We start from the raw sequence: 14,116 nt of genomic DNA, 5'->3' as shown, positions 1-14,116 counted from the left end.
ATCCCAATTAAAAAGCAAACCAGAAAGCACTGGCCAACAATACGCAACACTGCAGCCTTCTCTATCGACTGTGAACCCAGCAACCTCTGTACTCACTGGATGCTGACGCTTCTTTGATCTCCCGCAGCACCTCAGCCTCCATCTTGCTGTCATTACAAATTTCCTCCCAGGTTCCCTGAACTTGTTTCTGCTCTGCGAGAGCAGTCAGTTTCTTCTGATTGGGTACCACAAAACTGATCACATAAGATTGTTCACTGTAAAGGAAGCACAAGTGCGGTTTTGAGTTCAATGATAGTGTTAGAAAATAGATTTCCTATTATGCACATTTAACAGTCATTCCCTTTATGCTCTCTGTAAGAGTGGTAGGTGGCTGGAACACACTAAGGGGAGGTGATAGAAGCAAATATGATAGCAACAGTTAACAAGCACTTAGACACACACAGGCAGGGAACAGACCACGTGCAGGCAGATGAAATTAATTTTGATTGGCATCATGGTCGAAATAGACTTTGTGGGCCAAAGGTCCTGTTCCAGCACTGTGCTATTCTACATTCTAATGTGGTCATTGAGGGATTTACAAGCTTGCCAAGATTTTTATCAAATAGCAAGAACACAACCTCCTGTGTCCTGTGATTGTTAAAATTTTATGGCTTCAAAATGTTTCTACCACTAACTGGTGATGGGAATTCATCTGCTTTGAATCATCCCTCAGGATAATGAATAACCAGGAAGCAGGCTTCCTTTAACACTATAAAAATAGGCAACCAGGTGTAAAAACTCTACCTCCTGTGTAATGCTGCAAGTGGTGGAAGCTCAAAACATGACATTTTTGCATGTGTTACCAGGCACCCTATTCTGGGTGCACCTGCACCATTTCAGAGGTACCAAGGACACAAATGACCATGTGGTAGTCTTTTACACCCTACTTAGAATGCTCATACATAGCCAGCAATCAGGCAAGGTGCTCCAACAGAAAATTTGTGGTTACTTACCAAAATCTTTTAAGATCCTGACAAAAGTTGTAAAAATCACATTACATAGTGGTAGTTACGGCGGAAGAGTTAACGTTTCTTTAAAATTTGTTAATGAAATCATACGTCAAAGGCTGACTAGTTGCCTATCCATAGAAAATGATGGCCAGACAGCATTTTCAGGTCTTTCAGCCAAAGCATTAACTCTGCTTCTCTTTCCACAGATACTGTCTGACCTGCTGTGTTTCTAGTATTTTCTAATTTTATTTCATGTTTCCATCACTTGCAGTTTTTTTTATTTTCATCAATTGTGAAGCAAACTGTAGGCAGTTAGGTTATACTCCAACTGTTTATGGGAAATCATTAGACTGGTTGTTGAGAAATGCCTCCAGGATTGCATAAAACTGTCAGCATTTCTCAGCAAGTGTGCCACAGATTCATGAACTCCAGCAGTAACAAATCCCCAACTTACTCACTTTCAACAGATGTGACTTCAACTACCTTGATCCCAAATCCTGGAATTCCTTCTTTAAGTCTCAGCCCCATCTAACACTTACGGGTGGCAGTGGCACAGCTAATTGAATCCAGGTCTATGGTGCCTCACAGCACCAGAGGCTTGGGTTAGATTGTGACCTCCAGTGCCACTTGTGTGGAGTTTGAATATTTTCCCTGTGACTATGCGAGATTCCTCCAGGCACTCTGGTTTCCTCCCACATGAAGGCTGGTAGGTTAATAGGCCATTGTAAGTTGCCCCGTGTGTGTGAGTAGTAGAATCTGGGGGGGGGTGGGTGAGTTGATGAGAATGCAGAGAGAGTAAAATAAATAGGATTAACATAGGATTGGTGTAAATGGGTAGTTGATGGTTAGTATCGACTTGGTGGGTTTCTGTGCTGTTCCTCCTTATGACTTTTGAGCCAGGCAGTAATCCTCTGCTGAAATTTCCTCCTGTCTCAATGTTGAATTGTTTGATGACATATGAAACATTTTTGCTTCTACCCTGTTCTTACTCCAAATATCTATTCCCTCGTATGAACACTTCTGCCAGTTCACTTTTGGAATCCGTGTGTATGTTAACTCCCACAGTTTAAGTAATTTTGGTAATTTCTCGTTTCTCTCCATATCCACAACCATAAAAAAAATCCTTGCTTGCTTTCCATTTAAAAATCTGTCATTATTTTTCCTTCATTACACCACAACCTCCCAGTAATACCAGCCCTTTTACTGGAACAAATTCCCAGAATCTGGTTACTCTGAGAGGATGTGGAGGCTTTGGAGAAGGTGCAGAAGAGGTTCTCCAGGAGAGTATTAGCTGTGAGAGGTTGGAGAAACTTGCATTGCTTTCTCTGAGCATCGGAGGCTGAAGGGCAACCTGATGGAAGGGTATAAAATTATGAGAGGCATAGATAGGGTAGGTAACCAGAGTCTTTCTCCAAAGGTGGAAATGTCGAACACTAGAGGGCATAGGTTTAAGGTGACGGGAAAGTTCAAAAGGAGATGTGAGACAAGTTTTTTTTAAAAAACAGATTGGTAGGTGCCTGGAATGCACTTCTAGAGGAGGCAGTAGAAGTAGATAACATAGCAATGTTTAAGAGGCATTTAGACCAATGAATAGGCAGGTAACAGACCATTTGCAGGCACATGGGATTAGTTAGATTGGCAACATGGTCGGCACAGACATGGTGGGCTGAAGGGCTTGTTCCTGTGATGTACTGTTCTATATTTTATGTTCTTGTACAAATGATTTTTTTTTAAACATTTTCCTTATTAGCATCAAAATCATTTTATATTAACCCATTGATTCTATTTGCTGTGAGCCAAATCTCCCAAAATAGAAAAAATGTAGCCAACTGAGGAATGAAAACAAAACTTCCAATAGTGTTATTGTAGATGATAGTTCATACAGTTACTGGAATGTGACAGAAGTCTGACCCTACCTGTTCGCGTATGCACATATATTATCAATGAGGGAACAGCTCTTCAGGGCAGACTCAACTTTGCCCAAAGACACATATTCTCCAGCTTGTAGCTTTACTAAGTCTTTCTTTCGATCTAGAAAATAAACAGTTACATTATCCTAAAATTAGTTCAATTAATGAAGGGTTACATAATGATGGATTAACACAATAGAAGTGGCACTCTGTACTAACTCAATGTAACTGCACTGTGTAATGAATTGACCTGCACGATCAGTATGCAAGACAAGTTTTTCACTGTACCTCGGTACAAGTGACTATTATAAACCAATACCAAGGAGATATCCATGCAGTTATCTCTCACAGGTTGTCAGATGATATCAAAACACAAGAGCAAACACCAAACAAACTATCTGAACCTCAGGACATGTTTACAGCCTTTTAATGAAGTATTTGAAAATATTTTTTTCAAAGGTCAAATTGATTGTCTCTTAACAGAATCTGCTGTGGCTTAACTGGTGGTTCTTTCATTTTAAATGACTGGGAGTTCATGTCCCATTCCAGAGACCCAGGCACAGAACTCTAGGATGAGACTCCACTGCAGTGCTGCAGGAATGCTGTCAGAGGTGCCATCTTTCAGGTGAGACATCAAGCTGTGGCTCTGCCTACTCTCTCAGGTGGATGAAAAAGATCAATTCACACCACTGTAAGTTAGGGCAGTGGAGATATGCCCAGTGCCCTGGCCAGCATTTATCCTCTGAAATTACTAAGAGTAAATCATCTGTTCTCAATCACATTGTGGTTTGCTGTGCGCTGACTGGCTGTTGAATTTCCAACAATCACAACTGTTACTGGCGACAAAGTACTTTGAGATGTTGGCCATGAAGGAATTAAAATTCTGCAAAACAGCGAATTGGAATGAGTCAAGGAGGGTGGAAGTAGACGAAACAAATGTCTGTTGTTTGCCATGCAGTGGAAGGAATAGAGGCCACTATTTTGAGACTGTTTTGGTGACCACCATTTTGTGAACTGTTTCCTGAACTGGTTCTTGCTCAGGGAAGGCTAGATCAGAGCAATTGAAAGTGAACATAAAGCTCCTACCTATCACTTGCTGCAGATTTGTGGAAGAGCAGTCCGTCTCTGAAATGAAGTAACCCAAGCCCAGTGTCCAACTTGAGCTGGCTGTAACTGGTTTAAAGTGGCCTGACTCAAGGAGGAGCAAGGGAATGACATCAGAGGCAAGTCCTTATTTGGGAGAAGAGCAATGAGGTAATGCTACTTGTAGCCTTGGGCCAGAGCCAATGAAAAGTGGACACAGGCTAGCCAGAACCAACAGAAATGAAGCACAACAGTGCAGAACTAAAAAGAGAATAATGAAGGATTTTCTGTGTAGAGCAGCGAGAACTCTGGAGATCAACTATCGCAAGGAAGACCCCCATGCCTGGGCAGGGAGGAGGCAGCTCAATTGTTTGGCCAACAGAAGATCCCCTATTTTGGAGCAGGGGTGTGGGGAAGTGCTGGTACAAAAGGAACAATTGCATTCAGGAAGCCAAGTCATTCACCCAGGGTCAATTATAACAAAATACCTAGTTTACGTGGATACTTACACTGATACAATAAAGTTCAAGTTTTGAATTAAGATTCAACTAACTTAGGTAAGTGACCACATGATCAAGGCAAGAATCAACAGGGACATCCCACAATCAGTGAAAGGCTTTTTCCAAATACAAATCTCTTTAATAATATAGGAACAAGTGAAACACTCCACATTATGTGTGAAGATCCAACCAATGTTCCTGCTGAAATCATTTTCTTTTCCCTGAAGGTGGTGACTGAAGGGCTCCACTAGGGTTTCAAAGCAAGAGCTCCTCTTTAGGTAGTTTAGATAATGGCAGCAGGCCAGGGATGTAATGGAGAGGGTTTTGTGATCTCATGCAGATTGTGTGTTCACCCAGAGGACAGAAATATGACACAGGTTATCAATCAGCCAAAGATACCCACGGCTGCTCTTTCTGCAGCTCCTATTGTAGCCCAGGGAAAGCCAATTAATTAGAAAAGTGCAGGGATTGAATCTGAAACCCTGCTGGTCTGGGTGTTTGTTTCGCACACTGTGGACTAATCAAGGAACACAAAGCAACAGATACAGTCAGATATTCAGTGAAAAAAGTTTGCCTGCATCCAGTCTTGATCGCACCTTGCTTAAGACACAATCCCAGTTCACTCAGAGAAACAAAGGACTGCAGATGCTGGAATCTAGATAAAAAAACACGATGATGCCGGAGGAATTCAACAGGCCAGGCAGCATCCATGGAGAAAAGCGGGCAGTCAACGTTTCGGGTCAGGACCCTTCAGGACTGAAGATAGGAAAAGGGGAAGCCCAATATATAGGAGGGAGAAGCGGAGCAGTGATAGGTGGACCAAAGATGGGAGGCAGGGTGGGCACAAGGTGCGCACCTATCACTGCTCTGCTTTTCCCTCCTATATATTGGGCTTCCCTTTTTCCTATCTTCAGTCCTGAGGGGTCCTGACCCAAAACCTTGACCGCCTGCTTTTCTCCACGGATGCTGCCTGGCCTGCTGAGTTCCTCCAGCATTGTTTTTCATCCCAGTTCACTCCTTCAGATAATCCCTTACTAACCTCACTTAATATCTGCTATCAATTAAGTCAACTAGTGTGCAAAACTCAACCATCCAAAAGAACAGCATGGTTTGATCACTGCTGAGGGTGGGGACTTCAGTGAGTAAGGGGACCAGCGAGGTCAGGGAAATGGTAAGTGGAGCCGGCAGAACTTGACACTGGCATTGGATATAAAGTGTGAAAAGTGATGTTGGCAGATGGCAGGGAACTGGTTGGTGAGCATCTGATGAATATTTTCTGACAAGTTGCTACAAGTTATCTATAAAGGCGAGGCATGAGAGGGGCATGTGCTTCTTGTATTTGTGGGAAGCAGTAGACGCTTCCAGTGAGTTGGACAGGTGTGTGTGTGTGTGTGTGTGTGTGTGTGTGTGTGTGTGTGTGTGTGTGTGTGTGTGTGTGTGTGTGTGTGTGTGTGTGTGTGTGTGTGTGTGTGTGTGTGTGTGTATTTAAATGTCTCCAGCTTAAGCTCAGGGCTTTGGAGATGGGGCAGTGGCTGGAGTCACCGTGGTGCCCGTCTGCGGACCTTGTTGATAGCACTTCAGGGACATGGTCATACCACAGCTTAAAAGTGTGTAGAGAGAGAGAAAATGGGTGACCACCAAGCATCCAAGGAGGAACAAGCTGGTAGTCCAGGAGTTCTCCAGAGTCCATCTCACATCCCATCAGATTTTCACATTTGAACACTGGTGACAATGGTGCATCAGGGGGATACAGCCAAACCCAGGATAGTGGCACTATAGGTGACTTGACTGCACAGGACAGCAGGAAGAAAAGTGAAATAAAAATAGTCATAAGAGGATTCAATAGTTAGGGAGACACAAAGATGCAGTTGTGTCTATAGATGTGACCCTAGAATGGTATGGTGTCTCCCTAAAGCAAGAGTTAAGGACGTCACTAAATAAATGTAGGGAGGGAGTGAAGAAACAGGAGCTGTAGTTCACATTGAACTACACACAGGTAGAAGATGAGGACTTCTTTTGGGAGCTAGCAAAGAGCTTCAAGAAGCAGGACCTAAAAACATCTCTGGACTTTTCCCAATACTACTGCTAGCAAGAATACATGGCAGGAGAGAGGGCTTTAGACTGAGATTCTGGGACCATTTCTGAGGTAGGTAGGATCTGTACAAGTCAAACAGGTTTCCACCTCAACAGGACAGGAACCAATGTCCTTGCAGTCGGATGGTTAATGCTTTTGGAGAGGGTTTAAACAAGTTTGGCAGGGTCATGGGGACCCAAGAGATGTCAGGAAGGAAAACAAAGTTGGAATTGTAAGTTAGAAATATAGACTGGGCAAATCAAATTAGTACTAAGAGAGGATGAATTCCTGGCAATATACGAGATAAGATTTCTATATTAGTATCAGCTAGGGAACAAGCTATTTTAGATCTAGTACTGTGCAATGATAATGCTGTTGTAAGGGGGTCCAGAGGAAGGAACAACTATATTATGATAGAATTTAAACAAATTAAGTGTGAAAGTGATGTAGCTCAATCTGAAAGCAGTGTTTTCAACCTAAACAAAGGAAATTATGAAGACATGAGGGGCAGGTTGGCTGTAGTAGATTGGAAAACCCCATTAAGCAATAACACTGGTAAGGCAATGGCTAACATTTAAGAAATAATACACAATTTGCAATAAATATGCAGTCCATTAAAACACAAAGGCATAACAGGAAAAATGGTCCAACTATGAATTGCAGGAGAAATTACTAAATCAAAGAAAAAGGCTTAAAGTTGCCAGGAAAAGTGTGAAGCTAAAGATTGAGAGCATTTTAGAAATCAAAAGATCACTATGGAAAGAAAGGGCAAATAGATGTAAAAGAGAAAGCTATTGAGAAGTTAAAACATACCAAGAACTCCTGCAGGTATGGAAAAAAGAAAAAGGCTAGTGAGGGTATATGTGGGTTCTTCACAGAGAGATGGGAGACTTTATAATGGGGAATAAGGAACTGACAGAAAAATTAAACAAATACTTAATGTCTACCTTCACAGGAGACCCAAAAAAACTTTGCAGAAATACTGAAGGACCAGTGTCCAGTGTAAATGAGGAAGTAAAAGTTATGAGCTTGAAAAATGATAAATCCCTTCCAGGAGCCAAGTGCTTGGGGAATAGCTTTTCTTTTCCAGGAGCCCTTGAAAGCAGATAATGAATGAGGGATCACAATCTCAGAACAATGGATAGGTCAGTTAGGACTGAAATTTTCTCCTCATTTCAAAGTGAATCTTTGGAATTCTCTACCTCAGGACTGAGCCATTGACTCCATTCAAAACTGAGATTGATAGATTTCTGGATGTTGAATGAATCTAGGGCAGAATGTGGGAAAATGGTGTTGAGGAAGATCAGCCATGTTGAATAATAAGCAGTCTCAAGGAGTCCTAATGCCCTGCTCCTGCTCCTATTTCTTAGGTTCTTACCAATTATCTGTAGGCAGCCATCTGGGTGGAATTCACCAACATCTCCCGTGCAAAACCAACGCTGACCACTGCTGTCCTCAAAAAAGTCATCATTGGATGAATTCCCTTTGAAGTACCCCACTGCCACATTTGGCCCACCAATCAGAACTTCTCCTCTTGGATTTGGCTGGTCACGGGTGGTATATCCCCCTACAGTTGAACAATAAACAATTAGTAAGAGTGAGAGAATGGAAATAAGCTCTTTGGCCCATTGAAACTGCAGCAACCAATTCTACACTGATCACGTTTTATTCTCCCAGAATCCCATCAACTCCCCCCAGACTCTACCACTTACCTACACACTACAGGCAACTAACAGCGGTCAATTAATCTGCCAAAGCCACCAGTCTTTGAGAATTGCGAGGAAACTGGCGTAGCTGGAAGAAATCCATACAATCACAGGGGGAATGTGCACAAGCCACAGAGACAGCACTGGAGGTCAGGATCGAACCTAGGTCACCGGAGCTGTGAGGCAGCAACTCTGCACACACCACACTGCAACTGAGCTCATTCTGAACTTTTCAGGAAGATCATTCATTTAAAAACAAAATCCAACACATGTACATTTCCTTTAATTGTCATGCTGAGGGTTTCTATAAATTAACTAAAAAACTAAAACAGTCCATTTTGTATTTGGTAAAAACCAGTGAGTCACCTGGAAAGTCACAATCAACCGTAATACTGACTGTCCCAGCCCAAAATGACTCACTTTCATCACTAGTCTGTTCAGCCTGTTGGTGGAAGGGAATAAGAGGCCTCAGAGTCCACAGACATAGGGGAAAGAGGGTGTTCATTAAGTTTTAATCGCCCACCGTAAAAACAAGAGATCTTGTGGAGAGAGGAATTGGATACCACTGCACTCTGACTGGATTGAACAGTCACAGAATCTCACATCCAGGAGGAGACCATTCAGGCAATTATGCCAATGACAGGTTTTTGTACAAGCTATCCAATTAGTGACAGTCCCTTACGTTTCCTCACAGCCCTGGTGAGGATCACAGGGACTACGATTGTTTTGGACCTCCAGACAGACCTTGAAGGGGGTAAGGAATAATAAACTTTGTTTTTAAAAAAAGTGACTGACTGCAAAATAGAGCCATACGTAATGCGAACCGGCCATTTGGCCAGTCAAGTCCATGCTGACCATCAAACACCCATTCACACCAATTCTTCTCATATTCCCATCAAGCACTGCTCACCCCGGATTCCACCACTCAGTTGCACACTGGGGATGGGCCAATTAACCTGCCAACTCGTGTCTTTGGGTTGCATGAAGAAACAAGCGCACCCGCGAGAAACCCACAGTTACAAGGAGAAGAACTCCACACAGCACTGGAGGTCAGGATTGAACCCAGGTCACTGGAGCGCTACTGTCATCATTCATATTGTGGCAGAGCTCCTGGACTGCCTGCCACTGTTAGAATATTTCTATATCGTTCCTTTCACAAGCTCTGCATCTGACATGAAAAGTACTTTGGTTAGTGAGTTGTAACAAGTATGGGCCTTCACTTTTTGCTTAGGCATTTATGCCTATTCTAGTCAAAACACATTCAGCCCCTTGAAGCTGTGCCAGCTCTTTTGAAAGGTAATCCAATCAATCCTTTCAAATGACGTGGATGTAGATCTTATATGTACCTTCTTCCCAGTCTCTCAGCTTGATTTCACAGCAGATAAGTGGAGCTCCAACTCTGCCTGTGCTGTAATCTGATACTGAAATTGCAAAGATATCATGGTTAGATTTTGGAATTCTTTCAGAAATCAATAAAGGTGCCAGAAAGTACATTTACAGAGCCAATGGTGCAGATAAATTGTGTTCCCTTGTGTACTTGAATGTTTCCATGCTGAGACATGCATCATATCAGTCTGTTCACTTGAATTGTATGGTATTTAGCGTCAATTCTGCATTCCACATTGCTAAAGAACAACTTTAGTAATATCTTCATTGACACACTTGGTACAGCTTTAGACAGGTTGGTCCAGTTCACCGGAAGGAGTGAAAATCCTAAGTAGTAATCAACAGCAGCATACAGATTGCTTACTGCAATCTTGTCAATTATGACAATTTTGATTTCAAACTATACTTGTGCAAAAGAATTTTAAAAAAATTACTGAAAAGCTGCCGAAGTTCTGACTAATGTTCAGAGGCCATCTGTGTCCTGCCATTCCATTAGGTGGAAAAATGGAGAAAGGAAAGCAGATAAATACACTCAGTTCCTGCAAAATTCAGCGGAAATTCAAGTCACAAATCCATGTTAATTTCATTATAATTGCTGTTTCCAAGTCTTGATTAAAATGGATGTTCAAAACACCAAAAGTGAGATTAAAATCTCTAATCAAATATATAGTGGAACCAGGATGGGCAGTTTGAGTGAATAGATCAGAACTCCAAGGCATTTGTACCCAGTGTTTTCATGTTTAGATATTGAAAGCCAAGACATGGAGATGTGGGGAGAAATTAGTCTTTGTGCACTGGTGCTAAATGATTCCATGGAACCTAATGTTTGGAGAAGAGTACAATTGGACATCCATGCACACATCTGGCATTAAAGGCACAAGTCTTCCCACTAGTTTCCAAAACACACAACATCCTGTTCCATGTCAGCCCATAGACTAAGCCACATGAAACAAGCCAAAACAACAAATCTTGTTCTCAGTGGCTCTAGGACTGTGTACAGAATATAATTTTACACACAGACACAAGAATAAAAATAGAGCAAAAAATAAGAATTCATTCAAGTTCACTAAATTAAAAAAAAAAGCACCAATCAATAATTACAATTACCCATTTTCCTCAACAACAATCACCAATCAATAATTACAATTACCCATTTTCCTACAACACCATTTTATACCTTGTGGTATATCAAGTCTCGCCAGTTAATTTCCTTCAATCACTTCTCTTGCCCTCCCAGAAGCCATTACCCCACTCCTAGTAGCACTTTATCCTTCAATAGCTCAAGCACTCACCTTCAGTGATGGAACCAGCCCCACATGTTTCTGTCAAGCCATAACCTTGACCCACTGGACAGCAGAAACACACATTCATAAACCTCTGCGTCTGTGGAGAAAGGGGTGCACCTCCAGACAGCATCATTCGAACATTTCCTCCCAACAGGGCTTTCACTTTTTTAAATAATAACCTATTATAAAACACAAAAAAAAACTCCTTAAAATAGGTCTCATAAGATTTGAAATCTCAAATACCCCAAAGTATTGGGAAGGACATTGGCATGAAAACTCTTCCTTCAGTACATCTATAATATTTTATGAAGTTCCCCAAACTACGTTTGGAAAGATAAGTTGGTGATATGCACATTTGGCTGACAACACTTTAATATGTTCACCTGGCCTGACACCCAAGTTTCTAACTTCTTGGACTTTACCTTATCAAAACCTCCGCTCAGCAACCTACATCGGTTGTCTGGCTGGCAACAGCTCAGTTAAAAAAAGTGAACCTGGTTTTCAAATATGTTCATGGTCCCTCTAACTCGCTCTGAAACCTCCTCCAGCCCTATTACCCTTGGAGACTTCAGCTTATTTCCAGTTCTAGCCTCTTGCACAAGCCCAGTTTTTTCATCATTCTGCCACTGGTGGTTGTGGCTTCTTAACCCTGAAACCTCCAAATTCCCTTCCAAAACTCCCCACCTCTTTGTAAAATGCAGTATTGAGATTCCATCCTCCAGCAGACATCAGCTATTTGAATCAGTATTTATTTTCATTATTGAAATATACAAGATGTAAGTTACTACAGACCCAAGTAATATTTGTATAATCCAATCCTCACAAGTGCAATCGTGTTCAACAGCAGTATATAAATGTAGTTGCATTCAGAGTTATTACTGAAATTGGACTATTTTGGTTTACCCTCAAATGTACACCATTGCAGAGCTCCAAAGTGGATTGACACTAACAACAGAGGGGCCTGGGTATGAAACAAACAGTCCTGGGGTATCTCTGGAAGAGGCAAGGAGTAGTTTTCTTGCAAGAAGTGGACATGAGAGACGAAAGATGCTGTGGAACACAGTTCAAATGTTTACATCTCCAAACTAAGGTGAAGAAAATGATAGATTCCTTAAAAGTAGGTATTCAAAATCTACCATTTGTGACAAGTTTGCAGTTGTAACCATAGTAAAGTGCATTCAGTTACTGAAGGAAAATGATTTGGTTTCTGTTAAGGTTGGGCATTGAGATTGTGCATTTTAGGTTCTGGTCAACTGCCAAACTGCCTTTAGTCTGCCCAGAATAGCATTTATCTAAAACAGAAAACAAATCACTTATTTGCCAACAAGAGTTGGCAGAATCAGAAACTTGCCCGTGGGCAGGAAAGGAGCAGCACATGGCTGAACTATCCTCACATGAGCATAACTACAAGCCTCTCTCATCTGCCAAGAGGGTCCTCAAAATGTTTGGTTTCTGTAGGTATGGAATCTCTCGCTCCTGTCTCCTCATGCACCAGGTAGGAACATCCATGTCCCTGCCCAGGTTGGCACAAATCCAGAGGCTAAATCCTTTGTCTGTTGGCAAGAATCCAGTGTTCACATGAAAAAAACTTAGCAACAGTGGAACTGCAGCAAGAAATGAGTGAGGTCTACTTGCATCTCACTATGACAATTATCTACATTAAAAATGCTTTCTAAAATAAAATGCTTTTTTTGGCAATACAGTGCAATTAAGATCGAGATTCAGAGAAATCATTTATGTAATTATCTAGTTTTCTTACAGGTTGCAAAGAGGTGCATCATAACCCCTTTTGATCTGTTCCAACTTGTAATCATAACCAAGTTTGAACATGGTTCTCTGCAAGTAGTTCATTTCCTGCACCTTGCTCATGAGGTTCTTATAAATTCGGTCCATGATTTCCTGAAAAGACAAAAACAGCCACCTTACCATGACGGAATATTCAAAGAAATGTGCTTCCCCCTCTCCCACCACCCACAGCCTATAATTATTATAGTGGATCAATATTCCCATGTTTGTTAGCAAACCTTCAATGTGGAATTACACATTAGAGAATACTGATATTTAGAAGAATAGCCTCCATCAGATTACGATTTTATCTGCCAAAATGGTAATTTGGACCCTACTTATAAAGCGAATGTTTTGAAAGAACTGACATAATCCACCACGGATCTGCATACCCTCTCCCTTTGAGTTTTGGGGATTCTTTTCTGCATAAATACAATGCGAGTTAATGTTTTACTAAATATTACACTCCAGGCTAAAACACACAAAGGCATGTCAATATTCAGACTCTTTACTCACCGGGACTGCTGCCATCAGTGTTGGCTTCAGGACAGTACAGTCCCCTTTACTGCCCTTTTTGATTTTGGTTGACTGTGAAACAATAGAGAACATTCAGAAGTGGTGCCACTTTTTATTACATTCAGCTAATACACAACTTGTTGTAGTCTATAAATTAAGTGCAGCGACACACAAGCTCAGAAAGAGTGCAGAGCAAGTGAATTGGGAATGTGGAATGTAACATCCCACTATAAAAGCAAGCCATTTCCACTTGGCATGACCACTTAAAAAGTTTTAATTTCATTCTGCAGAAAGGAAGTAGCCTACTCCGTCAAGTAGAAATACACAAAGTCATCAGCAGCTTTATAAAATTGCTCTCTGATGGGAACCTAATTGTAAGGACTAGCAGAAAACCTCCTCTAAAAGGCTTTGTAATACAGTAATGTCCAAAATATTGCTCACCTGGTCAGACAGTGTTTGGGGGGATGAGTAACCAATTCGACAGCCATAAGCAATGCAAGAGATTTCTGCAGTGAGTTCCAGCACATGAGCCAATGGCAGATATCCAATGTATGTATCTTTGGGTCTAGAAAGAGATTCATTTTGTCACGTTTACTAGAAGCTGCAGAGGACTGATGCTGAAACATTCAAATTATTCAGTCCAAGAGGTTAGTTTTAGCCATATGCAAATCTGGATTTAGGTAATAAATTATGCAAAATTCAGATAATGACTCAAAACTTATTAAATGTCAGGAATTTTGATTCCAAAATTTCAGAGCTTCTCCTTTTTGAAAAAGATTTCTAAAACTTAAATATAGATTGGAAATTTCCTAACAACTCTGAATGAAAATACAAGGGCTGGGTACATACCTAGCACATCCTCAAAACATTCATGGTACAGA

At 41.4% G+C, this 14,116-nt stretch overlaps 1 protein-coding gene across 5 annotated transcripts in view; it reads right to left on the bottom strand.

Annotated features, from left to right (window-relative positions):
• Nucleotides 1-14,116, bottom strand: part of acsl4a (acyl-CoA synthetase long chain family member 4a) — a 63,922-nt gene that overhangs the window by 4,647 nt on the left and 45,159 nt on the right. For all 5 annotated transcript variants that reach the window (XM_052020995.1, XM_052020994.1, XM_052020997.1 and 2 more), the window contains exons 8-15: nucleotides 13,677-13,800; nucleotides 13,236-13,307; nucleotides 12,694-12,833; nucleotides 10,941-11,113; nucleotides 9,609-9,683; nucleotides 7,935-8,123; nucleotides 2,906-3,020; nucleotides 97-254 (exon numbers count right to left, since the gene is read on the bottom strand). In XM_052020995.1, the coding sequence (XP_051876955.1) occupies nucleotides 97-254; nucleotides 2,906-3,020; nucleotides 7,935-8,123; nucleotides 9,609-9,683; nucleotides 10,941-11,113; nucleotides 12,694-12,833; nucleotides 13,236-13,307; nucleotides 13,677-13,800 (1,046 nt within the window). The remainder of the gene's footprint in view (nucleotides 1-96; nucleotides 255-2,905; nucleotides 3,021-7,934; nucleotides 8,124-9,608; nucleotides 9,684-10,940; nucleotides 11,114-12,693; nucleotides 12,834-13,235; nucleotides 13,308-13,676; nucleotides 13,801-14,116) is intronic.

Source organism: Pristis pectinata, chromosome 8 (genome assembly GCF_009764475.1).
Source record: "Pristis pectinata isolate sPriPec2 chromosome 8, sPriPec2.1.pri, whole genome shotgun sequence".
NCBI classification, from domain to species: domain Eukaryota; kingdom Metazoa; phylum Chordata; class Chondrichthyes; order Rhinopristiformes; family Pristidae; genus Pristis; species Pristis pectinata.
This window is presented reverse-complemented; position numbering and strand designations above follow the sequence as displayed.